Raw genomic sequence first — 26133 nt, 5'->3', positions numbered from 1 at the left:
CCGACCCAAACGGACGGTGCGTTGGAGTTGCTCTTACCACGATCACTTATGTATGACTACTCCGCTAGAGTTGCTCTCAGCCGTCCCTAATTTCAGGCGTACACGTCCGTGGTCTGATTGCACGATGGCGTGCCCATGCCCGTGCCCGTGCGTGAGTTGGCACGATGGACAGCACTGGCCAAGTGTCCGCCCGCCCGCCCGCTTGTCAGCTGCCACCGCGTGACACCTCCCTCCTTCCCTCCCACCCTTTCCAATTTCCCTCCCCTCCCCTTCCCGCCCCGTTTTCCCTCCACCAAACCCCAATATATCCCCACCCCGCTCCCCTCTCCCTCAACCTCCCCCCGCACCAAGAACGCGCGCCCAAATCCACTACCTCCGAGATCCTCCCGCGCCCCCGTCCAGCCGCCCTCCGGATCCGCCCCGCCCTCGCGCATGGCGCACCCGGCCGCGGACCGCCGCCTCCGCTCACCGCAGCGCTGCGACCACGAGCACCACGGCCGCTTCCTCCGCCCCGGCGCGCTCGCCAGGCTCCGCGACTCCAAGATCGTCGCCCGCTCCCTCCGCTCCGCCGCCTCCGCGCGCCTCCTCCCGCCCTCCTCGCCCTCTCCCCCGTCGCCCGCGCCGGCCGCGGGCGCCGTGCCGCACTTCTTCGGGGGCGCGCGGGGCGGCATGCGGTACCCGCTCCGGAAGAAGCTCGCCGCCGCCCGCGGCGTCGTGTTCCTGCCCCCCCCGCCCGTGTCGCCGGGCGCCCTGGAGGCCTTCCTCGGCGCCTTCGCCGCCGCGCCGCCCGAGCTCCTCGCCGCGCACTGATAGGCCGGCCGGTCGACTCCTGTGCCGCTGGCCACTGCTGCTGCGGGATGCTTTCGCGGCGGCGCAGTCGGAGCTGGATGCTGCCGCCCACTGAAGACCAACTGCTGTGCCGCTCGGCTTCGGTAGATCTGTGTAGATGCTTCTTTCTTTTCCTTTTAGGAGCTGCAACTTTTTTCAAGATGTAGGAAGTGCAACCTTGGGAGTACTAGTAGAAAATATCTGTGTAATCTTTTATGTAAAAAAACAAAGAAATCTGTGGTCTTGATCTCTGAATAATCTTGTGTAATGCTTGGATCCTCATCTCTGATTGCTCTACCAAAATTGCTCCATCAAGCATATGTACCAATGTGCACATAATTAAACATCGCAAGCACAAAGCTCTACAAAACTGCTTCAGTTTTCATTTAGTTGGATACATCGATGCCGCCACCGTGCTCCTGATATGATGCAGCTGTTCATTTGTTACACAACACAAAATTCCTTCCCTTGTTTTTCTTTCTGTGGAATTTCTTCCCTTGTGTTTAGACAACCACTGATACATGCAACACCCCAAAACAACACAAGGACCATCATCGCTAGCCCTTGCTTAGGTATTTACTCGCAAGCGCAATAGACTTGGCGTCGATATCATTCATCAAGTAATCCCTTTCAGCACGGCGTCGGTGCTGCCTCTCCCTCCTGGCCCTCTTCGGCGCCAGCCTCGCGTCCCTCTCCACATACGCTAGCCTAAACCTCTCCGCGATCGGTATTTCAGGCGGAGCGTTTGGGTGAGGTGGAGCAGCAGCAGCTCTTCGAGGGGCAGCAGAAACCGCCCATGTTTTTGGATCAATATCTTCCACCACGGAATGGTCTAGTGGTATGCTTGCCAATGCTTCACTTGGGGTCTTGGATCCACCGAGGTCAAGAAGTGATGGCTTCGGGTTGACGATAACACGAGGACATTCTAAGGCGAGAATTTCCTTCGAGTTATCATCTATCTTGGGCTATAACAAGACACACAAAAGATGAAACATAAGGGGTACATTAATTGATTGTGAAATGCAAATATCATCATTCAGAGACGAGAGAACTTGCATGCTTACCCAAACTAGCCATCTTAAAGACTGTGCGCCACTGCCAAAATCTACTGCTTCAAGCTCCTCCCATGAGTCCTCTTCAAGGGTATTCAGTTTGGGTTTCAGGAGATTGACACACCCACGGGCAGTGAATTCGCTTCTTGGACAGCCTCTGCAATAATGGGATTTAAGCCTTTTTCATATCCTGCTACGCGGAATATTATGCAGTCAAATTGAAAGCTACAATAACCGTTAGCAGGGAGAGAGAGAGAGAGAGAGAGAGAGAGAGAGAGAGAGAGAGCAAATAACAACTACCTACCAAGGTTTGAACTAGTTACGCATGTAGGACAATCTATTTTTCAATTCCAAACTGCATACATTTCATTTTAGCAACTTAATGTTTACAGAGAACACACACGGTGCATGACAACGTAATTACATATTGACAATTGACATCAAATCCAATGAATCATTTTTCTCTTTTGCTAATTGTCAGTTACACATGAAGAACAAGCTAATTTTAAGTTCCAAATTGCATACGTTTGATTTCAGCAACTCCAACACTCGAAATTTAAAGCCCTGCATTTGCAAGTTTCATGGGACTGAATTCAACCATGTTACAGCCTTACAGGTAGGAATTGACCAGTGCACTGCACCCACATACTTGACTTATCCAGAAAGAATAGATGCAAAAACATGGCAATCACAGGCAACCAGATGATATAAGTTACCCTCAAGCCTAAGGACCAGAGAAGTAAAACATCGCTATAATAAATAAACTATAAAGTAACCCAAAGCTTGCAGATGCATTTAATTGGGGGGTCATACCCGCATCTTAATATCTCCAGGGATGGGCAGTGGCATATAATTTCTGAAACGGCAGCAGCACTTATTTTTTCACATCGACTGCAAAGGAAGATATGTCATAAATATAATGCAACCATGAACTAGACTGTCTGTTTAGCTTTCACAAAATAATAGCTGACATAGAGCACCGAAGCTTACCTAATATCAACTGCCCATAAGTTACTACAAGTATGTGCCACAGTAGCCAGGCCAACATCAGTAACCTCAGACCCAGATATATCTAGGATCTTCCAGGAGCTATCAACAAGAGAAACCAGAACATCATCATTCAGTAATCTTCTCCTCCTTGCGACAGACATAATTGCCAACTGTATCATAGAATTAACTCACTTATTACTGTTACATCTTACATGTATAGGTATGAGCAGATAACTAGATAATAGCAGTGTGTTGAGGATATGCAGTAAATACACCATCAATATTTCACTAATACCGAAACTGGCACTTGAACTGAACATCAGACAGAACATATTGGATTTGCTATTAGCTACTATTCTATAAGCAAGACATCAAATAGTAATAATAATCTCATGTCAAACAATCTTTCCCTAACTGTTGGCCAATACTCGAATCTTGCTGCGTTCGCTTCTAAAGTTCCTAATTTCAAGGTCTATGTCTTCTGTGCTATTTACCTCATCAAGATTCACGATTCCACATCATGGAAAGAAAGCAAAATATAGATTTAAGTGTTGCTTGAATACATTTCCATGTCTGAAGTATTACAAATAAAGCAGAAAGAGACTGTACTATGTAGCAGAAGAAATCGGCATTTCAACCCACCGTCTAAAAGGAATAACAGGGGGGAGAGTGTAACCTAATAGTACTGGCAGGCACAAGGTTCTTGTGGTTGACATCATGGGTTCAAGCCCCCATTCTGATGATCTCCTTCAAGAATACATACATTGTTCCTCCTACTTTCCATAGTTTTTGTTTGATTATAAGTCTAATACTACCTAGACGAACAGAACATTTTCCCCAATGGCTTACTTTCTAAATTTACTGGGTTTCAACTAATAGTAAAATGAACTAGCTAATTAAGTAATTACAAATCTGAGTACAGAGTGCATTCGGCATTAAGGCAAGAACGCTGACCACAGATCCAAATAGGTACCTTTATGTGTGGTGGGAAGAAGGCAGTAAATTCAGAAATATCATTGATAATATCTTCAAGATGCTGACCGAGGACGCCAATGCACAAACTAACCAATTTCCTAGGCCTGGCCTTCTTCATGGGAGAATCTGAATTAGTTCAAATTCAAAATTTATCACTTTGCAGATAATAAATCAAATTCACAGTACAACCTAAAATAACAAGAAACAGAACTCAGTTGTTCCAATCCATATGCGACTGGATTAAGGTCAACGTCAATGAATTAACTCAATCCCTGAAGCAACTAGTTGGAACTTGCAAGCGCATGTACTCTACTACCCTAGCAACAGGGGAATCCCGCAGTTCTTGTTGGTTGCTGCAAGATGAAACTTATTAAGCGTTCCGCCTAGCCACTAATGGAACAATCGAACTGAATCTTCAACCACATCCATTGCACCTTCCCTTGAGAACAATGCCCTCGTCTGTTTTACCATCTCAGAAAGTTGACGATCTATTTTCCTATCCCAGGCTGAGCAATTAACACAAACATCCCATGTTCACAGCTAGAAAGCAGAAACATCCCATCTCTACAAAAAAGATAGCGCAGTTTTAAAAAAGAAGATAGCACGGACTCTGATTATGCAGACCCTAAGCGCGCTTTTTATTATAAACCAATGAATGATATGCAACCATGACTGACAGCACATAGAACACATGATTTAAGGAAACCATGGATTACAGGGAAGAGGAACAGGGAGCTCACAGAAGCTGGCCGCTGGCGGCGTGCTCGCGGGCTTCCGGCGCGGCGTGACCTGGACGCCGCTGAACGACGCCGCGAGCTCCGCGACCACCGACTTCCCCTTCTCCATCGCCTGTCAAACCCTTGGTACCCGGGGAGGGCTAGGGCGAGGGTAGCCGGGGCGGAGGCGGTGCGGGGTGGGGTGGGCGCTCGCGCGGCGCTGCGGCCGTCGGGGGAGGAGCACGGGGGAGCCGACGGGGAGAGGCGGCGGGGCGGCGCGAGAGGAAGCCGGCGGGGGCGGGGGCGGGGCGGGGAATCGGGAGCTAGGGAGGCGGCTCTCCCAGGGGCCAGGGATGAGACCGAGACCAGAAAGAAAACGGTTCGGCCTCCTCCTCCTTCCTCCCTTCCTCGAGCCCCGACCCCTTCTCCCCCCTCCGCCGCGGCCGCCCCCGGCCCCCGCCCGCCTCCGAGATCCGGCCTCCTCCGTCCTCGGTGACATCCAGCTCTGCCCGAGATCCGACGCCAGTTCGTCCACAGGCTGATCCACCGCCGCGTCACGACAACGGGCCCCGCCGCAAACGAGCAATGGACCGAGTCGGCAGCGGCGAGAAGCACCTCGAGGACTGCACCGTCGCCAAGTTAGTCACTCGGCTCTCCCTCCCCTGCGTCCAACCTTGTGATTCTCGCTGCCGCTTCGGTCGCGGTCGATGTAGTAGTGCTTATCTAGGTCTGGGCTTCGCGGGCGCCCGCTAGGTGTTCGTTGAAATGCTCGAACGCCAGGAATTCCCCACTCGTTTCTGTTTTTCTGTTTGATTGAGGGGCAGAGACGTCAGAATGGCACAGACCTATGTCGTTGCCTGTTGATATGGTATTTCTTGATCCATGCTATGAGGCCACAAAGTACTGTAAAATCAGAAATGGTGTCACATTCACGAAACCTGAGCTTATGGACATGGTATGATGTAACTTTTCCCCCATAGTAACTCATAGATGTGAATGTGATTTGGGCATTAAGCACACTAGGCCTTCAGTTGCTCTACTGTCATGTTCCTCAACCATCACCCTTTTTTTTGGTACAATCCTGTGAGATGTGCAGGCCATATTAAAATAATGAATTGTGTAAACAGTGTGCAATTGAAAGTCCCTTGAACATGGGCTTTGGATTTGTAGACTTTTGCTTGGAATATGTGAGATGATGAACTTACCGTATACTAAAGTTAGCACCAATAAATGGCATGTTTAGATTCGTACACTTTGCAGATGTATGTCTAGAAAAGGATAGGCTATAACCGCTAAGGGTTTGTTGAAATCCTTGAACGCCAGGAATTCCCCACTCTTTTACGTTTTTCCTTTGATCCTTTGATAGACAGAGACGGAATGGCACAAACCCACTTCACACCTTTTGCCGAGTGGCGGGGATTTAGCAGTTGCATTATGTCTAGTTCCCTGCTGCTGGGATAGTATTTCTTGATACATGCTATAAGGTCCCAAAATATGTACAATTAAAAATGGTATCGGATTCATGAAACATGAACTTATGGACATGGCATGTTGTAACTTTTTTCCCATAGTAACTCATACTCCGGTTACTATGAGTTTTGGGCATTAAGCAAACCATGCCTCCGGTTACTCTAGTGTCATATTTCTTAACCATAGCTGAAATTTCCTGTTACATTCTTTCTGCGAGATGTGCACTGGCATATGGTCATATGCTATTGGGGTGTGCACGGCCATGTTAGAATAATGAATTGTGTAAACAGGGCGCAGTTAAAAGTCCAGTGAACATGCGCTGTAGATTTGTACACTTTGCTTCGAATATGTGAGATGACAAAGTTACCGTGTACTAAAGTTAGCACCAATAAATGATATGTGTAGAATTGTAAACTTTGCAGATATATATGTCTAGAAAAAGAGCAGTTCTTTAGGCAGCACTTTGCTTGGAACATGTTATGCTGATACAGTTCCGCACGTGCATGCAGTGCCCTCGGAACTTGGGTCTTCTCTGTTGCTGGTGCTCTCCTTGCCATTCCTGTGGGCATAAAGAGGAAGTCCTTCGCTCCGCTGGTGTTCTTCGGCACTACTGGAACTATGCTTGACATCATCATGGGCATTAGCCAGTGTGAGAGGGAGCATGCTGAGCGGCAGATGAAGCTTTTAGAAGCGCAAAACCTTGCAATGAATGCTTCAGTAGATGGTGAAAGCTTGACTGATAAGTGAAATGTGTCCTGGTGTGAGTTTTTTTTGTTCACAACTCCTGAGTTTAAATGTCATGATCCTTTGGAAACATTGTTGTTCTTCCTATTTCCAAATAATGTGTACTGAAGCAATGATCAGTGTGAGTCAGTGTTAGTCAAGATGACAATGGCCATGTGAGTCCCTAATGTGTTCTTGGGGTCGATGGCATGTGATTATGTTGGACTAACGATTTAATTGAGAATATTATGCAAATATTTAGTCCAATGGGTCAGGGCCCATCATCGCTTGTTAATCCAATTTTCTTTCTTTTTTGTCCTTTCCAGGTTTTAAGGGTGTGTTTTATCTGGTTTTTCTTCTAGGGTTTTCTTTTTATTTTCAGTTTTCTTTCGGGTTTTTTCTTTGTCTTTCGGTTCTTCCAAGTTTTTTCTTTCTTTCTTTTTTCTTTTCATCTATACAACATTTTTCGCTCATGAACACTTCTTAAAAATACACAATGAATAATTTGAAATTCATGATGAACATTTTTTTTAATACACAATGAATATTTTATTTTCATCTATAATATTTTCCGCGCGCAAACATTTTTCAGTATTTAAACTTGCTTCAAGATTATTTTTAAGAATCCCTAAATTTTTTTAAGAATATATTCCCGAAATGTTTTAAGTTTTTTCTATCTATGAAAATAAAATTATGAATATTGTGTCCGTAAAAAAATATGAATATTGTGGTGTTCGGGCCGTGCCAGAATCCAGCCCACGTGGGGACAGCTAACCCGCACCGACCCAAGCCCAGGCCGCTCAAAAACACAACGAATGTGACAAATTTTCTCTCAAAAGAAAAAATCAAGCTCCCGTCGAAAAGAAGAAAGGAAAAAACACAGCTCTCACACCCCGCCTCGGCCGCGTCTAAAACCCTAGCCCCCGCCGCCGGCGAGCGACGAGATGATGGACCAGCGGTGGCGCCCGACGGTGAACGAGCGGGAGTTCATCGAGCAGGCCCTCCAGTCGGACCTCCGCGTCGACGGCCGCCGCCCCTTCGACTTCCGCAAGCTCACAATCTCCTTCGGCAGGTACCTCGACTCGATCCCCTCCTCCCCCTCCCCCTTCTCCTTCCGCGGCCGACTGTTTGAGCTCAGGTGGCTTCTCGGCTCGCGCGCGCATCAATGTGTGGCTGAGGTCGCCGTTGGAATCTGCAGGGAGGACGGCTCCGCGGAGGTGCTGCTCGGCGAGACGTGCGTGATGGGCTATGTGACCGCCCAATTGGTCCCGCCGTACAAGGACAGGCCGAACGAGGGCACGCTCGCCATATTCACCGAGTTCTCGCCCATGGCTGATCCCGCCTTTGAGCCGGGGCGGCCCGGGGAAGCGGCGATTGAGCTGGGTCGTGTCATCGATCGTGGCCTAAGGTGGTCTCCGGATGGTTGTTTGGTAGTAGTATTTCTTTTTGTCAGAGAGTTGAAGTGTGGAGTTTAATTCGGATTCACTTCTGGTCGGTGCGTTGTTGCAGGGAGAGCAGAGCCGTGGATATGGAATCCTTGTGTGTTGTTGCGGGGAAGCATGTCTGGGCGGTGCGCGTTGACCTTCACATTCTGGACAATGGGGGGTATGGGTTGTATATTGCCTACTGATGTAATGTAATTAATGAGTGAATGCTTCTGGGTAGAGTGCTAACCGCGTGGAATGATATGGATGTATCTCTCAGGAATCTCATCGATGCAGCTAACATCACTGCATTGGCAGCTTTGTCTACATTCCGGAGGCCTGAATGCACGGTTGGTGGGGATGATGGTCAGCAAGTCACAGTACATGACCCTGAGGTACCTATATAAGGTTATTGTATATGCTCCAGTTTGTCGTGTCGCTATAACGAGAAGTAGCAAATTTGTATGACTTACAGAGCTTCCTGTTATACATTATCACAAACACAACCCTGTTATTAACTATCACATGCTGGTCCTGTCGTTTACACTGCCATGAAATTTGTCTTATGTATTTATCTTTAATGTATTTTACAGGTCATGGATCCACTTCCCCTAACAATTCATCATCTCCCCATAGCTGTAACCTTTGCATATTTTGGTGACGGTAATATCATGGTATATTTCGAAACATGAAGGGCGTGTTGTTACCAATCATCTTGTTGCTCTCATCTTCTCATGACAGTCTTTGGCTGATTTTTTGTGTGTAGGTTATCGATCCAACATACAAGGAAGAAGCTGTTATGGGAGGAAGGATGACAGCTACGGTTAACTCGAATGGTGATGTCTGTGCCATTCAGAAAGCTGGTGGAGAGGGTGTCATGTCAAGTGTTATCATGCAGTGTTTAAGGATTGCTTCGGTTAAAGCTGCTGATATCACAAGCAAAATAAAGACCAAGGTGAGGCAAGCTGCATCACTATATGGCATTATAATTTGGATATCTGCTTTAATGTTCTATGAAATATGAAACTATAGCAGGGGTTGCCAATTGGGAATGTGGTTCATGAACTCTGTGTGGTTAACCACTCTGACATGTAAAGTGTTTAAGCCACCCACAAAGTTCCATACTGAAACCCCTATGTAACATAAAAAGGGAAACAAAACAATGATAGAAAGTTGACATTGTGCTGGTCAGGCACATGGACACTAGAAAGCACCGATATGGTAGCATCAGTCATGTCCCCGTGCAGTACATACGTAATGCAGGGATACGCCGGCATACGTGTATCCCCAAGTATCCTTTTTGAGGGTTATAAAAAGTCCTAGGCGTTAATTGTGTCTTTTGCCACCTTTCTGACCAAAGCGCACATTAACCGCATTAAGCGCTAGGTGTTTTGCTAGCGCCTATGCCTTTTTCCGATTTAAAAGAAATAAAATAAATAGCGATAGGCTGGGACACTGGGCAGATACGGCTGTGATATGGGCAGGAGGGAGATGGGAACGGTGGCCGCTGGTGACGAAGAAGATCCAGGCGGGGATGAAGTTGTGAAGGCGGCTGCCAACAAAGAAGAAGCTCTGGGCAGGGAGAAAGATGGGGGCTGGGCCACCAGCGAAGAAGATTCAAGCGGAGAGGAAGATGGGGACAGAAGCGACCGACGAGCAAGAAGGTACATGCGGCGGTGCAGTCGTTTTCTCCTGCTCTGCAGCGCTCGGGCAGCTGGAGCAAGGGGAGGCAGATTGAGAATGGGAAAGGATGGAGGAGCTGACTTAGTCTAGAGTTTCTGAAATTGGGCTGTATTACGTATGCACTGCTCAAAGTCCTTCATTAATGAAATTGTCACAACGTATCTTTAGTACTCAACTTAAAATATCTCTTGAAAAATTATCATTTAATCTTTGTTATACAATCAAGCTAAATATTTATATACTTGGACGTATCCCAGTGTCTGTATATCCGATTATCTGTATCTGTGCTTCTTAGCGTGGCCGTGCCATCTCTGCCACGGCCCTGGTTAACACACCCATCTGCTACCAAATTTACCCTATTTTGGCTTCTTGCTGGTTCATCTCAAAGTAGCAAATCAAACCCCTGGATCAATCCATCGGCATGTGTGTTCAACGGCTCTTTGAATGAGCCTGGTGCATAGAAATCATGTGTTTCTGAACTTTGTTCTGTTTTCATGATCAGATATGCATGTCATTCTAAGGATCAAAACCCATGCTATTCTTTTGTGTTCAGGTTGATAAGTACACTACTGATAAGGCACTGCAGAAAGTAAAGCGTACTCCAGCAATAGTTGCTAAAGAAGTTAACGTTCCTGATGTCGCTATGAAGGAGAGCATGCATAGTGCAATGGAAAACCAAACCTCGAAGGCACCCAATGATGATCAGCAGATAAGTGAAGGTGATGACAATCATCAAAATACAAAAATGATTTCAACCTTGACTGCAGACCGAATTGTTAAACACAAACAAACATCCACGTTCGTTGGTGGCCCATCAAATTAGTAGCTACTGGAGTGCTGCACTTCTCTAAATCCGAGCATTGAATAGTCGCTTGATATAAGTTTTGCCAACCACCCTGATTTCTGCAATGTAGGGATCCATACTCCAAAGGAGTTTCATTAAGCTCCCTCAGAATCTCTCGGTTGCCTGGTACCATGAATTGTGTTTGCCTGTTATATTTTCATTTTTTTGTCTAGTTGCATTTTCTGAGTGCTTACTACCTATAATGAATTTCCCGAACATCGGGTTCAAGCTTCAGTTTTCAATTCTAGTCCTCACTAGCCATGAAATATGATAATAGTAAAAGTGCTGAAACATGTGTTCCATATGTTAAGCATGCTTCGGCTGAGTTAACTAATTCTGGAAAAAATATCTCTTAACTGGACAAGAACGATTCTTTGTTATGACATGCATACACATGTTTCTGAATTCTGGAAATTCTCCTTGCAATATGCAGATTCACCAGCTGTAGCAAATGACAAAAAGCATGAGGATGTCGAGCCAGTGTTGATTGAATCTAATCCAGAGGTGAAAAGTGTGTCAAATTCTGGAAGTGCTGGAGAGTCAGATGAGGTCAAGGAAAGCAGATCACCGGAGAGTCTAGTAGATTCTGTCAAACCAAAACATAAAAGGAAGAAGAAACAACATGGCAAGAGTTAGATTGACTGTAGCCTTAAAGTCTTAACTGCATGATGGTTGCAGACACAGTTAGTTAGCTTTCTTATTCTCTTGATGTGCACATGCTACAGTGGTACATTATTAAATTTTAAGCAACGAGTAATAGTGCTATCCTTTGCTATGCCATCATTCCTATAGTTTCTGATTGCGCCTCCTCGTGCCGTCTTCTCTTCGTCATCTTTTTCTTGTCCTGCGTTTCTTGCTTGGCTTTTTTGCCCTGTATTTTTGGTGAACTGAGTTTTGGATCCACAAATATTCAGTGGTCAGACAAAAAACTAAATTCCATGCATAACCCGATTGCTTTTTTTTTTTACATATTTGAATGGATATTTGAAAAGGTTTTAACATTTTGGGTCCCAAAATTGCATAACCGTATTGTAGAAAGTCTCAACTGTTCCAATTATTCGTTGAAAACATAGGGAAGCCAAAAAAATCCAACACTTGAATTGGAAAAATGAAAGGAAAAAATTAACATTTTGTCCATGATAGTTGTTCCCATTTATTTTTAAAAAATGCAATGGGACTCTGGCATTATTTCCCAATTCTTCCTCTTCGGAAGAAGACCATCAAAGATAGCATACCAAATGTTCCTGTTTAGTAGAAAATCATGATGACAGTACAAGAGCAACCATGCAAAGATGTACTCCCTCCGTTTCTAAATATAAATCTTTCTAGAGATTTCATTAAATGGACTACATTCGGAACAAAATAAATGAATCTACACTTAAAATGCATCTATATACATCCGTATGTGGTTCATAATGGAATCTCTACAAAGACTTATATTTAGGAACGTAGGGAGTAATGATTAATTTAATACATTACAACATGCATTCTTTTTCAAATAAATTGAAAATGTGAAGTACCACGAGAACATACAATAGTTCAAAGAATAGGTAGATGACATATCTTAAAAATTGGAAGATAGAACCATACGATAGCATATACTCCCTCGGTTCTTAATAAATACAAGGTGTATTGATTTTTTTAAGTCAAACGTTGTCCACATTTGACCAACTTTACAGCAAAATATATAAGTATTTGCAATAGTAATATATAAAATATATTTCATGGTGAATCTAGTGATAATGATTCGGTATTCTAGATATCGATATTTTTGTCTATAAACTTGGTCAAATTTAGAGAAGTTTGACTTTTTGGAAAAAACAATACACCTTATGTTTAGAAACGGAGGGAGTAGGTAATATAAATAGGTCCTTTCCATGAGAATTGTCTAGGTGCTACTCTCCCGAAAGAACACATGGTAAATCTTATCTAGGATCCTCCAGATCGCTTCACCCTTTGACTCGCTTTCCGAGAATACATTTTCAGATAATACAACTAATGCTTTTCCCCCAGTGCTTTCCACCGAAGCAGTGGAGATCGATGTTGATGAAGGCGACCCCCCCCCCCCCCCCCCCCCCCCCCGTTGTTGATGAAGGCGCCCCCCCCCCCCCCACCCCCACGGGGTTAAGTCACAGGCACGAGACCCCAGAGGAGAGGATCCATGTGGGGCCCACATGCCAGGATCTGCAAGGTGTATGGGCCTTGTGGGGCTCCTCTTGGATGGCCTTCCTGCACTGGTTTTCTTTCAGTGGAAAGACTTCATCTCAATTTGCTCGAAATTTTTAGAAGTCTAGAGATAAGATTTTCCTATAACCAAAAACATTCAGGGCTCCTTTAATTCAAAGGAATTACATAGGATTTTTGGAGGGCTAGAATCCTTAGGATTTTTTCCTCTGGTTGTTCTTTGATTCAAAGGATTGAATCTTATAGGATTTTTTTCCTATGGAATCAAGTGTACTACATTTCAATGGAAATCAAGCATCCACTCCAATCTCTTTTTATAATTCCTTTGTTTTTCCTGTGGCATCAAACACTCTATGCTAATCCTATAGGATTCAAATGGACATGCCACTCAAATCATGTGTTTTCCCTATTCCTACGTTCTGAAAATCCTGCAAATCAAAGAGGGCCTCAAATTGGACCCACACTTTGTTAATATGTTAGTCTAGATAAACGATACAACAATACATATTTAATAATATTATAGCCTGAAAACTAAAGAAGTTACAAATATGTTAAGAACGTATCATATTCACCGTAAAAATGGTATGAAATAACTCACTAATCACTATGACTTGCCGGCACATAATTCTAGTCACTTATTGAAAAGAACTTTGATTGCAACACATCCACTTTGGGCGCGCGCTTGGGGGGGGGGGGGGGGGGGGGGGGGGGGGGGGGGGACAAGTGGTCTCGCAGCCACTTTGGCCGCTACGAACTTTGAGGCAGTGACATTTGAAGTTAACTTTTTTTTCAGTGACATTTGAAGTTAACTTTTTTCGACAAAAGATATATTATTTCCATTTTGAAATATTTGTCGTAATTTGTTCAACAAGATAAGATTTTCCCTAGATAAAATTACGATCATTCTTTTGGTAATACATGTTTTATGTGACATGAAATGGTGTAATAGATTCGTTCCAAAAGTGTTTACTTTTGATTTGATTTTGTATGACAAAGACATTATATTTCCATGTGATTTTTGGTAAAAGATGCCATATATATTTTCTGAAATGGATGGAGTATATGTGAATGCTTGATTCTATAAGCAAATGCTAAATTTTAGGAAAAAAACGATAAGTTTGCTGCCCTCTACAAGGATGAAATTAACTATTTTTTGGCTTTCATTTTGAGACATGACGAACATATTAAAATGCCAAACTAAGATATGCTTGTTTTATCGAATCTCTATATTTTACTCTTATGTACACGTATGGCGCTCGATCCAGATCTGAAGGCCTCCGTCTACTTCAACCAGGGCTGCTTCCGATGGTCCTGCTTTGGGCGGCCTTTGTCGCCGGAGTTGTACCTGTATGGCGGCTAGAGGTGGGAGGTGGCTCCGGAGAAATCCGAGGCCAGCAGTGCTGGTCACGACAGCGGCGACGCCCGAGGGCGCCGTACCCTTCTTGTAGGTGCCGTCCAGGTTGCCTCCTTCCCCTCTTCCTTCCACCCAGCTCGTATGTCGGGCGAAAGCCTAAATCCTTGCCGGATCGAGCGACAGCGGCGCTCCGGGCATCGTCACCCTCTTGGGGGTGTCGTTCGTGGTGAGCTTGGGGTGGATGTGATGCTTTGGTTGCTTGGCGGTGGATTGGTCTTCAGCAGCCCTGCCGGTCTCGGCGGAGCGGTGCTTCATCCTACTCATTGATGGTGGTGTATCTCGGTGGCGTGACACAGTGGAAATTCGGCGTCCGATGTGTGGCGATGGACTCGCGCAGGAGGACGAAGCTGTCTGGTGTCGTGGTGACGTCGATGGCTGAGTGGCCAGACAAGGTAGAAGCCTCAATTTGATCTGAAGACGGACCTGTGGAAGATGGCGGCGACGACACGAGTACCGGATTGTGCCCCAGACCCGGTATGTGGCTCGGCTGGGGCTTCCGAATGTGTTTCGGCTTCCGACTTTTGATGTTAGGCTTAGGTGAGTGGTCTGGGTAGTGGCCCAGCTAGCACCCCTTCATCATTTTGGATAGAAGTAGCGGCATATGTTGCCAAGATGATGGATTCAGGCACACTGTTGTTATACTTTGTAAGGTCCTCGAGAATAATCAATAAAGTGGCCGTATGCATCTTCCAGATGCAGAGGCCGGGGGTCATCCTCCTTTTCTAAAAAAAGTAGCAAGGCTACCAACCACATGGATAAGCAATAATACATGTCATGCGAGCAAATTTATATACCATGCAAAATGCTGCCATGACCCAATAATCAATGGAACCAATTTGTTCAGAGTGGTCAAATAGATCCTCACCATTAGAGAACTTCAAAGAGGAGATTCAACCTTAATCTCTGGAAGCTACTGTCAAGGAAGTCGTTAGCCATCACCTTAATTTAATTTTAAAATAGGAAGGCCGAGATACAGTGGTGAAGACAGGACCCAGGCCGCGAGGCGGGGGGGGGGGGGCTTGGCCAATGTTGATCACTATTAATCATTGTAGCAATGTGGCAATGAAGCAGGCCCGAGGCCCGATGCTAGCCTGGCTCTGCCCCTGCCGAGATAGAAGTCGAAACCTAAGGACTCGGTCATATGGATATGAAAAATGCAAGATTTATGATCCTAACGGGAAAAGAGGGAAACATAAAAAGCGTCTTGCTCAATTGATTGGCTGGACTCTCGCATCGGCCACATAGAGGATTGACCATCACAGACTCAATCCAACTACGTGGAAACATCATAGGAGGAGACCTTATCGACGTATGTGAAGTTCCTCTATCACCTGTCCCCGCCTCCCCGCGACGTTTTTCTTAGCTCAATATTACACCATGTTCCAAACGTCCATCTCTTCTTCATCAGTCTTTGTTTTTCATTTGAAAATGGATCCACATATATTATAAAGGTTCACAAAAATTACATAGCACCACAAACATAATAAAATTACATCGAGGACCTTGCACCCCCGATGGCCACTACCACTGCCAGAACGAGTCGCTAACACACCACTTTCGTTGCTTCCCTATCGGAATCAACTTGACGTTGTCGATGACAGTTGTGTAAGTCTTCGTGCACGTGCTCCTAAAGGTAAACGCCCTAGAGCTGCACTCGTCTCCATTGGTCCCTTGAGTCCATCTGAAGCGTCTGCCACTAAATCTCGCTAGCACGAATGCACGACAAGAAACCCTAATTCAGCTCCCTAAAGAGAAGGCAATAATCTATACTAGAGCTCTGTCGACTCCATCCCGATGGACGAATTCGAGGAGGATGGAAGCCCGAAATACCATCTCGAAGATGAAGCGTCGCCATTCAATGGAACATCGCCTACTATAAAAAAACGCCGAAGCTAAACTACTGGCCAAAGCCGAGAGAACAGGATCCCCCTAGCCGCCACGGGCACTTGAGTGGTTGAGTTGCATGCAGGTGGATCCATAGGCTCACCGGCGAAGCTTGGAAAAGATAAGCGCCTTAGTAGCCATAGACACGAGAGGCAAAGAGAAATCCTAACAACCACCGTTTCCTGTTGCAGACGAGTTAGACACAGGAGGCGATTAACGAACCAATCCTCTTCTTTATTAGTCGCTCCACTAGAGCACGACATTTACTTCCTGAACTTCCCTTCTTCCTCGTCTTGAACTCTTCTACCTGCGCGGTATGAGTCCAAGCAACCACGGTGCCCACCAAGCTCATTAAATATGACCAATTGGATTGTTTGCAACGGATGTGTCCATGTCGATCTAGGTCAGGCAAAAATGATGATGCCGAAAGGTTAATGATTTGGGCAATGCCTTACAATTTACTGCATACATTGATTTTCCATATCACATTTTTTTGAAAAATATTACACATATTGCAAGTGTTTTGCCACAAAAAATTACACAGCCTTGAAAACAAATTTACAGCAATATTGCACCAAATGCGTTGCATCGGGGCTTTTCTATTGGTGCGGCGTGAGTACCCAGACCAGATGCCCGGCGAGGAGGGCCCCGCCAACCGAGCGGACCCCGGCGCGAGTACACGTGTCAAAGCCGCAGAGTTTCATCGGAAGCGAAAAGAAAAAAAGAGACAAAAGTGTAGCCGTAGCAACCGTGATCCGCCTCCGCCTCCCAAACGCCATTCTCAAACCGCCACCGCCACCGCTCCCCGCCGGCGAGCCCTCCCCCGCGAGCCCTGCCCCCGCCGAAGCACGGACGCCCCGCCACCTCGAAGGTAGGTATTCCCCTCCCGCCCCCGTCCCTCCTCGTCTGCTCTGCCGGGCAGCCAAGGGGTGGCGATCCTTCTCTCTCTCTGCGGGCCTCGATTGACCGCCCCTGTCGGCGACGAACCCTAGGTCGATTGAGCCGTGCCGGGGGTTCTGTTCTGGAATTTCCCTCGCCGCGATCCAAATCCCCGCCCCGTGGGGTGCTGGTGGCAGGCTGTTATTCATTTTGCGGCTAGATCCTCCCCTGTTATGAAACTGATAGCCATCGAAGCATTTGTTCGCCGAAATTCGTGGCGTGATTATGTGGGGCGTGAGCGGATCAAATGCCACCCCTCGCAGGCGAATGGAGCCGAATGGCCAGGGCATTACTAGGGCTGGTGACAACGAGCCAAGTATATTGCCTCAGTTTGTAATGGGGAAATGGGGAAACTGGTTCGAACATTGCGGTAGCAGTGCTAGAAGGCTCTTGAATTAGACGATATGAGGGGCGAGGGCGGGCTATCCATTTCCACCAAAGTAACATATTTGTAATGGACTAATGGTATCACAATGGTTTCCATTGTTTCAATATAGCTGTAAATAGGTGAGCAGCCCCTTAATATTGCGGAATAGGTTGCAGCCTTTCTTCTCCTTCACTCATGATGCCCATGCTTGTTTTAATGCCGGGTGCAGAAGGATCCCCTGTATCAATACAACATCCAATTCATAATAGCATCTTATTAACAGATCACTCCTATTATTACTGGCAAGATGGTTATTTATGACTGTGCTTGGCATTTGTTGAGTTGGCTGTGGGTAGGGCTAGGGGTTGCGCTTGGGCTATGGTTTGATTTTGTGGGCAGGACTCGGGTGGGGCTTGCGTTTCGGCCATACCTTGCTGCCAGTTAAATGTTCATATACTCTTGTGGTATTTCTGTACATTCCAAGAAAAGGAAACATTAGTCCCATGCTACATTTTCTATTTATATCTTGTAAGAGTTAGCCTGCCACAAAACTCACTCATATGCATATTTTTCTGTTTCAGGGTTAATAAACTAGCACCACCAGCTTAGGAGGGCCTGATAGCAGCTCAATCAGTGGATGTGAATATTCTGCATCCCATTTAAGTTCTGCTTGAGATGGCAGTTGGGATGACATCCCACCTCTTCCAGGGAGGGGCTACTACCAGCAGATTTAGCCAAATCAACAAATTTAGAGTACAACTTGCTCATTCTTTACTTGGTAGTCAATAGTTTCTTTATTTTCTGTTTCATCAGTGTTTGCTCTCCTCCCCCTCCCCCCTACAGAGCCCAGAGAAGCGTTGTCCTCTCTCCTTGCCATCCACTTCGCTTCCTTTTCTTGCTTATGTATGGTTCCTTCCTTTCAGTCTTGCTAAGCTAACAACGTATTCTAATTATTATAGTATAGTTTATAGAATGGGTGTTGTGATGCTTTTGTCTTACATCACTGGAAGACGTTTAACTGACGGTGTGTTGTTTATTTTGGATATGTGAAGTATCCTTCTATCTCTGTGCCTAGTGTAAGCTAGTACTTGTTAATTTAGCAGAAGCAAACATATGTTTGAAGCTGTACAAATGTATGTCAGACAGAATTAGCCATCCCTGTCTTTTTTTTCCCCCATAGACACACCAGACAAGGTTAGGTACAACTCCAAATACCTCAAGGGTATTTATTTTGCTGCATGTTCTCAGCACAAATAATGCAGAACTGAATCACATTTAAAATTAATATATTCTGTTCGAGTTGTCTTTGGGCAACATTTTTTTTGAGGAATGTCTTTGGGCAACATCATACACATGGTTCCATAGACCGTAGATCCTCTATGGAAATGGCCCACAAAAATTATGCCACTCCATTTGAATGGAACTATGCTTTTGGACACTGAAAGTTCAGCAACATGTATTTTAACCAGTAGGTCTTGTACCATGTTTTATCATATCTGCTGATAATTTGAGAAATGAGATCTAACTGTTGAACTACCGACAACGGGCAAGTATGCGCCAATGAAGACATCGGTTGCGTTGGTTGATTACCTGATGATGTTCTTCTAATACATCGTACTCCATTGGTATTTAAACATCATTTCAGGGGGATATGGAGTAATTTTTTTTCCAAAATTTGCATTACCAACAGTTTTACTGAAGCGGGCGTATCTTTTGGGTACAAAACATATGTACCACTATATCTGAAACAGTACTCTGCTTGACTGCATGAAAGTGATGCTTACTATACACACAGTGTCACACTTCCATAATGTTTGTTGTGAACCTTTCACAATGGCATAGCCTGGGTGTAGGATAACGCACACCGTGGATAGGGCATTCACCCTCATCAATCTGTCGACTCGACTTTTATCCCATAAGAGTCAAACTATTTCGAGTGTGCTGTCTGCTTATCCCTATCTTGAAATTCCTTACTAAACAAATCTCTTTCCTAATTTGATGATTGCCATTTGTTCGAACTTCTAGATAATCGATCAGTAATACATGGTAGATCATTTCAATCATGCAACCTCCTTTTGTTGCTCTATCATAATAAACTTTTTTTATATATATTTTGTGCCGGTACTGTATACCTTAAGCAATATCCCCTAGTATTGTAAATCTTCAGAATATCCCTTGCAGGGGCAGGATTTATTGGTTCAGAACGTGTTGGGTAGGAGCTACAGGCCCATGCTTTATGTGCCTTGTAGATATAGGGCCTCGGGTGCTAAATCTTTTGCTTTGCCAGTGTCTTGGAAGGAAATTCCGCTGGTCAAGAGCACGTCGTCAGCATTGGCTAGGTAGCCCCCCTGTGGCATCATTTACTTATGAAGTTTGTTGAATTCTTAGATAGTTCGCATTGATGACTACACATACTGCCAGCAGCACCAATCTGGACCTTTCAGTTTTTGTAAACCAGAATATCTAACATCTTATCTACACTATATACTGCTGGTGGGTATTATGGTACTGAAGTATCTTAGTAACACTATGCCAATCAGATGATTTGTTCAGTGGTTGCTCACTAGCTACTCTTATTGCACTTGCTAAGCCTTTCAGTAACTTCTTCAACTCAGTATTACAGGTTACTGATTTGCTGCCTTTCGATATGGCAGCATCGATATGGCGGGACATAAAAAAAATTTATGAATTAAGCTGCATACATGTTAGCCAAGATAGTTTGGTTAGTAATCTTAAATGGAACTTACCTTTATGATTGATGACGGTAGTCACCAACTGGATAAATTCTGTAGCCAATTCAATGGACTCTTATTAGGTTATTCCTATACCATCTTATATGCAAATGCTAATCAATTTATGCTTGACTTCCTATTTTAATAGCCCCTTTCCCCCCTTGACAGGTCGTGTGACAGTTTACTTGCAAATCCTGTCACTGCCCTTGTGACACCTGCAGTTGGAATAATTGTCTTTACCCTATGGGGCTTTTTGCCTCTAGTGAAGGACATTAGAAACCGTATTGATGTATGCTTCCGTTATATGCGACCATATTTATATTTTACTTAATTATGACGAGCTAAAAATAACTGAACATTCTGTAATACCTTGCAGCACGGAGGAAACTGGAAACAGAGCCCCACATACCTAATTTCTAGGTCGTACCTTCAACCTTTGCTTCTTTGGACAGGAGCAACGCTAATCTGCAGGTATAACCACAACAGTGTTTAGTGATGTTCTCTTGCAGTGTACTCCTATCTGATCGATATTGCAGCCTCAGAATTTTTAGCTGATCGATGTTGCAGCCTCAGAATTTTTAGCTGTGTATCAGTTGCAGATTTTCCTTTTTATTTCTGTTCTTTGCTCACACACGGCCTTACAGGGGTTTGGATCCAGTTGTGCTACGTTCATCAGCAAGCCAAGCTGTTAAAACGCGTCTTGTAACTTTTGTGAGATCTTTATCTACCGTCCTGGCTATTGCATATGTTCTTACAAGGTGCACATGATACATTCTCAAGCTTGCTGATTGTTTGATAGTTAGTTTAATGAATCAGCATTTCACTAGAGTTAAATGAAAAAGCCTGGGAAGTACTAACATGGTTTATCTTCTTTTAGCTTGATTCAGCAGGTACATAAATTCCTAGTGGACGTACGTAACCCCAATGACACAAAAAAAGTAAGATCATTTTTCTTATAATATAGCTAGAACCTCTTTACATTATTCGAGTACCTGCTATAGTTCTATCAACTTGATTTCGATCTTACTGATATAAGCCATTTTTTAAGGAACGTGTAGGAAATACATTTTATTTTTCATGAACAAGCAATAGGTGCCCCAACTAGGGGGTGCAAACGGACAACCTTTAGCCTTTAGGGAATCCACTGATGTTCGGTCAGCTTGGTGCATGTAAGCAAGCATGCATGACCTGAGCGCAGGTATGCAACTTGATTAGGTACTCTGTACACTAGAATTATGCATACACAAGCACACACTCATCCCGATGTCTGTATATGCAGCACACATGCATCTTATATGCATGTATGCATCCCTTCTCTCAGTTTTCATGTCTCATCAAAATCTTTTATTAGGTATACCATACATAAATAATTAAACAGGTGGGCCGGAGATTATGTGGTAGTTTGCTCAAAGAAGCTGTGTTATGATCGTGAAATAGTGTAGAATTTATTATTTCAAGGTTTTCCATGGTCTCTTTATTCCAAGCATATATTTCTTGTGAAATAAATCTGATGGCAACAGCATGTACTTGTTAGCTTGAATTGAACTCTGTTAATGTGATTGGAATTTAAACTTCTCAGTTGTACAATCAAGATATCCTCTATTTTTATTTTGCTTCTTATAACTTTGTTTTCCCCCTTAATTTTCTCCGTGTTGTAGTAGCACTTATCGAACTTTGTTTCTTGCAGATGGGTTTGGATTTTACCGTGAAAGCTATCTATACTGGCATTTGGATTGCTGCTGTTTCTCTCTTTATGGAGTTGCTGGGTGTCAATACCAAGAAGTGGATAACTGCTGGAGGTTTTGGGACAGTATTGCTTACGCTTGCTGGTCGTGAGGTACTACAGAACTTTTGTATTGATAGTATAATCTTGTGCGATAGCGCTAAAATAGGGCTAATAGCTATCCCAATTCGTTGCAGATTTTGATTAACTTCATCTCGAGTGTTATGATCAACGCCTCACGCCCATTTATTGTGAATGAATGGATCACTGCAAACATAGATGGTGTTGAGATCGCTGGCGTTGTTGAGGTCGATGTCTTCTTGAACTATTTCTCATTTACTGTGGATATGCTGTTCTGTTTGTTTCATTTTATATGTGTATTTAAACAATAGTCATCTGAGTATGTAGTTATTCCTTCCACGATACATGGTTTTGTTTTTATGTACTGATAGTCTGATACTAGTTGCACGCTCATACCAAATTTTGTTGATGCTTCATCTTGTCATCACACTAACTTAAACTAATTTGATTTTCAGCGTGTTGGTATGTGGTCTCCAACAGTTCTTAGAGGTGACGACAAAGAAGCTATATACATTCCTAACCATAAGTTCACAGTGTCCATAGTGAGAAATAACAGTCGAAGGAGCCACTGGCGTATTAAGAGCTATCTTGCGATAAGCCACATGGATGCTGGAAAAATTAGTGTAACAGCTTTGAATCAGTCTCGCACATTACACCTCTCTCTTCTACTTCTTTCATTATATGGTAACCTAACTTTAACCGGTCTATCTGTTTTCCTTTGGCAGATAATTGTTGCGGACATGAGGAAAGTCTTGGCTAAAAATCAGAATATAGAACAACAGAGGCTACACAGAAGAGTATTTTTTGAGAAAATTGATGAAACGACCCAAGCTCTCATGGTACTTTATTTATTATAAGTAATTCGGTTTTTAAAATGTAAATGCTAGTGCATGATCACCCGTTTTGAAACATTGTATCATGAGTGTGGGACACCTTGGTTGGCCACTGGCCAGAGCGTCCTTGTTGTTTACCTTGTTTAAAATATGCTCAGTAGGTGTCTCCCTACTACTCCCACCGTATCAAAATATAAGACGTTCTTGTAGGCTAGTTTAACCTACAAAAATGTCTTATATTTTGGTAGAGGTAGTATTACTAAAGCTAGAAACTGATCAAAACCCTGTGATAATAGGCTATTATTCAATTTCATTCAGCTCTCCTCAAAATTTGCAGCTATAGTTTTAGTGCAAAATCTAGAACAGACCGATCAATTTTACACCGGCAACACTTCAGCATGAAAATCATTAAACTCCTAACATGTAAGTTGTCCAGTTTTATGGAAGATGGATGTAGGTAGTAAAAAAAATGTATGTTAGTGGGTAGTTGTTTCTTTTCCTTTCTATTTTCACATCTACTTTCTTGCATTTGCGTTTAACTGGTGTCAAGATTTTTCATTTCATGCCCATGCATCTATTTTTTTAATTCTTTGAAATATTACATATTCTTCTATTCTATTACTTCCAATTTTACATTAGTCCTGAACTCCTAAATATCTAAGGTTGGTATCATTTTGTTGTGTTTGTCCTGTAGATTTACGTATCCTGCTTTGTGAAGACTTCACATCTTGAGGAGTATCTGAATGTCCAGGTAACATATCTGTATAGTATGCTATATATTCTGCTCGCAATAGATAACGGGCACATATTTTGTTTGGCATATGCATGTTTTGTGCTAAAATGTACAAGTTCTGTCAAGAACATTATTTTCTAGCTCGGTAGTGTTCGTAAAAATAGAATCAGCTGTACAAAATATTCTGATCCATTGAGTCTGATTCTCACCAGTTGGCGAGAACTGGATTTTGACCAGTTACTTATGGAAACCAGTGATAAACGACATGGAATCATTTTTCCTAATCATGAAACAAAAATACATATAACTGCCTTGAAACACCAATCAGGATGACAAGTTGATAATGAGCGGAGTATAAAAACTGCAGCTGGCTCTACTTTTTCCGATGTACACTAAAATTCATAGCATCAACTAGTGTCGTGAGCCATGTGCTACTAAAAAATCTAAACAAATATCACATAGAAGTGATATGGTGCGTAATTATTATTTTTGAACTGGATATGTGCGTAAACTTGGTAAAAATGGGATAAAAATCATGGAGACATGCAGCATGATTATTGCACATAATATTGCGAGCCAATCGCCAAACCTTGCTGATCTGTTTGGTTCTCGTCCTCCCTGTAAAGTTTGGTTGCTATGGGGACGTTGCAGTTGTTCACCTGTCATCCTGCTTTGTGAAGACTTCAACCCTGAGCCTTAAATTTGAAACACCCACATGATATTTGCATGAATCTATGCATAGCATCAGTGATTACTCCAAATGAGTTCTGAACCCCTCATCTGTTCACTATGTGGTACTACTTCATTTATCATTTCCTCTCTGATATTAATAGGGAAGACTACATAGGAGTTCTTTCATTTTGTTTGTAGATGGAGTTTGACAGGAGAAGCATAGAAGCCATTTTTGCACCATGTGTGTTTATTTTATCAGCATTTACTCCCTCCGTTCCAATACAAAGTTGAGTCATCTATTTTGGAACGGAGGGAGTAGATATCACTCGGAACACTTATACAATGTTTTTGATGTTCCAATACACAACAGGAGGAAGTTTTGTTGGACTTTCTTAGAATAATTGGCCATCACAGGGCAAGGCTTGCCACCCAAACTCGAACGGTCCAGAAATCGTATGGCAACGCAGACATAGATAACATTCCTTTTGGAGAGGAGATGTACACTCGTGTACGTGGCCGTCCACTTCTGATTGACACCTCTGCAAAGGTCAGTGAAGGCAAGCCTAAATCTAGATCAACCTCACGTGAAGATCAGAGAGTCAAGACAAGCGCATCGGCTGAGACCAGGGTAGGTTCACCAGATAGTGCTAGTGTAAGCAACTCAGACAAGAAGGAACAGAAAAAGATGGTGTCAGAAGATGGTCCAACGAAGAATAGCAAGAATGATCATGGGATGTCAACACAAGCATCTCTGGCTGGTAAAGGGGAGTCTCGAGGATCCGAGGCCACAGAGCGACAAGGAGATGGGTCAGTTTCTCTTCCTAATCCTAAGAAAGAATCTAGACCTGGCCTGGAAGATAACATTGTTCTGGGTGTAGCACTTGAGGGCTCCAAGAGGACACTCCCCATCGAACAAGAAACAGATCCTCATGCATCCGAAAGCGAGCAAGGCACAGTTGAGGTTGGTTCATTGCCGAAGGATAAGAAAGGTCAAAGCCATAAGCCATGAGGGGGGTCAATCAAGTCATCTAGAGAAGGCCGGCCACATGAACTTTGATTCTTGACAGGCGATACAAGCTCAAGCAGGGTCCTTGCCAGGGATTCGTCACCATGCCTACCTTTTTTGTGTGCTGGTGCAAATGCTATCTGTCGCGCCCTTTCTTTTTCCTTTTCTTTTTCTTTTTGTAAATCTTCGCTGATGCCTCCTTGTTTGGCAAGGAACCTGTTAGTTCATAAAATGTAGCCTAGTCATTGACTGTGCTCCCTGCGTATGGATATCTTGTACGTATGGTGAAGCGTATCAAACATAAATTGAGCTGACACGCGTCGGCTGTTGCATATTATCTGTGCTGCTTCATTCTGGCTTTGCGGAACAATCTTAGGCATGTTCGAAATGGTGCTCGCACACCAGCATTGTGTTCTGAGTGCTGTAGAGTGCAGTGCAGTGCTTGGTTTTGTTTGGCATAAGTGGGTGATTGCTTGGCCGGATCATGGGGGGTGTCGATGATCGGTCATGTGCTCCATCATATCCTCGTTCCTCTGGTGAAGTTTATGCCTATGTGTCTGATTTGAGATGTGAAAATAGGGCAGGAAGGGATAAAGGATCAAGAGCAGTTATATTGAGTCTTCACGAACATGCAAGCAGATAGGGTGATGATTCATATCCTCTGGTTTCCTGTAAACTACACAGACACCAACATGCTCATTGCCTTGGAATTAATTGCGTACCTGTGTTAACACAAGCAAAGCTTCAAGTAATTTGAACAAAAGATATTTGTTATGAGTATATACAGAAAAGAAAATATAGCCCATGTCCATGCACTCAAAGCTTGCCCCATCTTTTCGTCGCCGAAATTGGCAGCAATG

At 43.9% G+C, this 26133-nt stretch overlaps 5 protein-coding genes across 10 annotated transcripts; 4 read left to right on the top strand and 1 right to left on the bottom strand.

The window, feature by feature from the left end:
- The first annotated feature begins 320 nt into the window (after positions 1–320).
- On the top strand, positions 321–1096 carry LOC125525097. Its single transcript, XM_048690123.1, has one exon. The coding sequence runs from the start codon at positions 433–435 to the stop codon at positions 808–810; it is 378 nt and encodes a 125-aa protein (XP_048546080.1). The 5' UTR covers positions 321–432; the 3' UTR covers positions 811–1096.
- A 95-nt stretch (positions 1097–1191) lies between these two features.
- On the bottom strand, positions 1192–4847 carry LOC125525096. The gene is made up of 6 exons (XM_048690122.1): positions 4586–4847; positions 3844–3971; positions 2871–3040; positions 2694–2771; positions 1893–2037; positions 1192–1793 (listed from the first exon to the last, which is right to left on the bottom strand). Exons 1-6 carry the CDS (start codon positions 4689–4691, stop codon positions 1386–1388), a joined length of 1035 nt encoding a protein of 344 aa, XP_048546079.1. The 5' UTR covers positions 4692–4847; the 3' UTR covers positions 1192–1385.
- Positions 4848–4957: 110 nt separating this feature from the next.
- Positions 4958–7015, top strand: LOC125525098. Its single transcript, XM_048690125.1, has 2 exons — positions 4958–5199; positions 6541–7015. The coding sequence occupies exons 1-2, from the start codon at positions 5147–5149 to the stop codon at positions 6776–6778; spliced, it is 291 nt and encodes a 96-aa protein (XP_048546082.1). The 5' UTR covers positions 4958–5146; the 3' UTR covers positions 6779–7015.
- A 570-nt stretch (positions 7016–7585) lies between these two features.
- Positions 7586–11480, top strand: LOC125525094 (exosome complex component RRP45B-like). 2 transcript variants are annotated; one of them, XM_048690120.1, is made up of 8 exons: positions 7586–7826; positions 7953–8162; positions 8264–8359; positions 8459–8573; positions 8772–8852; positions 8945–9133; positions 10415–10580; positions 11139–11480. In XM_048690120.1, the coding sequence occupies exons 1-8, from the start codon at positions 7699–7701 to the stop codon at positions 11339–11341; spliced, it is 1188 nt and encodes a 395-aa protein (XP_048546077.1). In that variant the 5' UTR covers positions 7586–7698; the 3' UTR covers positions 11342–11480. The 2 variants fall into 2 exon arrangements, with proteins under 2 accessions (XP_048546077.1, XP_048546078.1); XM_048690121.1 differs by lacking the exon at positions 10415–10580.
- Positions 11481–16847: 5367 nt separating this feature from the next.
- Positions 16848–25610, top strand: LOC125521189 (mechanosensitive ion channel protein 2, chloroplastic-like). 5 transcript variants are annotated; one of them, XM_048686246.1, is made up of 15 exons: positions 16848–17058; positions 18075–18246; positions 18337–18396; positions 19675–19832; positions 20394–20514; positions 20602–20696; positions 20870–20983; positions 21103–21163; positions 21913–22062; positions 22146–22256; positions 22485–22652; positions 22755–22868; positions 23557–23613; positions 24638–25074; positions 25146–25287. In XM_048686246.1, the coding sequence occupies exons 2-15, from the start codon at positions 18169–18171 to the stop codon at positions 25150–25152; spliced, it is 1731 nt and encodes a 576-aa protein (XP_048542203.1). In that variant the 5' UTR covers positions 16848–17058; positions 18075–18168; the 3' UTR covers positions 25153–25287. The 5 variants fall into 5 exon arrangements, with proteins under 5 accessions (XP_048542203.1, XP_048542199.1, XP_048542200.1 ...); XM_048686242.1 differs by having other exon boundaries at positions 16856–17058; positions 24638–25610; XM_048686243.1 differs by lacking the exon at positions 18337–18396 and having other exon boundaries at positions 16859–17058; positions 24638–25610.
- Positions 25611–26133: the final 523 nt, after the last annotated feature.

This window comes from Triticum urartu, chromosome 7, assembly GCF_003073215.2.
Source record: "Triticum urartu cultivar G1812 chromosome 7, Tu2.1, whole genome shotgun sequence".
NCBI classification, from domain to species: domain Eukaryota; kingdom Viridiplantae; phylum Streptophyta; class Magnoliopsida; order Poales; family Poaceae; genus Triticum; species Triticum urartu.
The sequence above is the reverse complement of the archived record's forward strand: the minus strand, read 5'-3'. Positions and strand labels throughout refer to the sequence as shown.

Coding starts and splice junctions, on each gene's coding strand:
- LOC125525097 (XM_048690123.1), top strand. CDS start 433: ATGGCGCACCCGGCCGCGGACCGCCGCCTCCGCTCACCGCAGCGCTGC.
- LOC125525096 (XM_048690122.1), bottom strand. CDS start 4,691: ATGGAGAAGGGGAAGTCGGTGGTCGCGGAGCTCGCGGCGTCGTTCAGC. Junction 3,041..3,843: donor TCTTCCCACCACACATAAAG/GTACCTATTTGG, acceptor TCTATGATACAG/TTGGCAATTATGTCTGTCGC. Junction 2,772..2,870: donor TTATGGGCAGTTGATATTAG/GTAAGCTTCGGT, acceptor CTTCCTTTGCAG/TCGATGTGAAAAAATAAGTG.
- LOC125525098 (XM_048690125.1), top strand. CDS start 5,147: ATGGACCGAGTCGGCAGCGGCGAGAAGCACCTCGAGGACTGCACCGTC. Junction 5,200..6,540: donor GAGGACTGCACCGTCGCCAA/GTTAGTCACTCG, acceptor ACGTGCATGCAG/TGCCCTCGGAACTTGGGTCT.
- LOC125525094 (XM_048690120.1), top strand. CDS start 7,699: ATGATGGACCAGCGGTGGCGCCCGACGGTGAACGAGCGGGAGTTCATC. Junction 8,360..8,458: donor CACATTCTGGACAATGGGGG/GTATGGGTTGTA, acceptor TGTATCTCTCAG/GAATCTCATCGATGCAGCTA. Junction 8,574..8,771: donor TCACAGTACATGACCCTGAG/GTACCTATATAA, acceptor TGTATTTTACAG/GTCATGGATCCACTTCCCCT.
- LOC125521189 (XM_048686242.1), top strand. CDS start 18,169: ATGGCAGTTGGGATGACATCCCACCTCTTCCAGGGAGGGGCTACTACC. Junction 20,697..20,869: donor GGAGCAACGCTAATCTGCAG/GTATAACCACAA, acceptor ACGGCCTTACAG/GGGTTTGGATCCAGTTGTGC. Junction 22,257..22,484: donor AGATCGCTGGCGTTGTTGAG/GTCGATGTCTTC, acceptor TTTGATTTTCAG/CGTGTTGGTATGTGGTCTCC.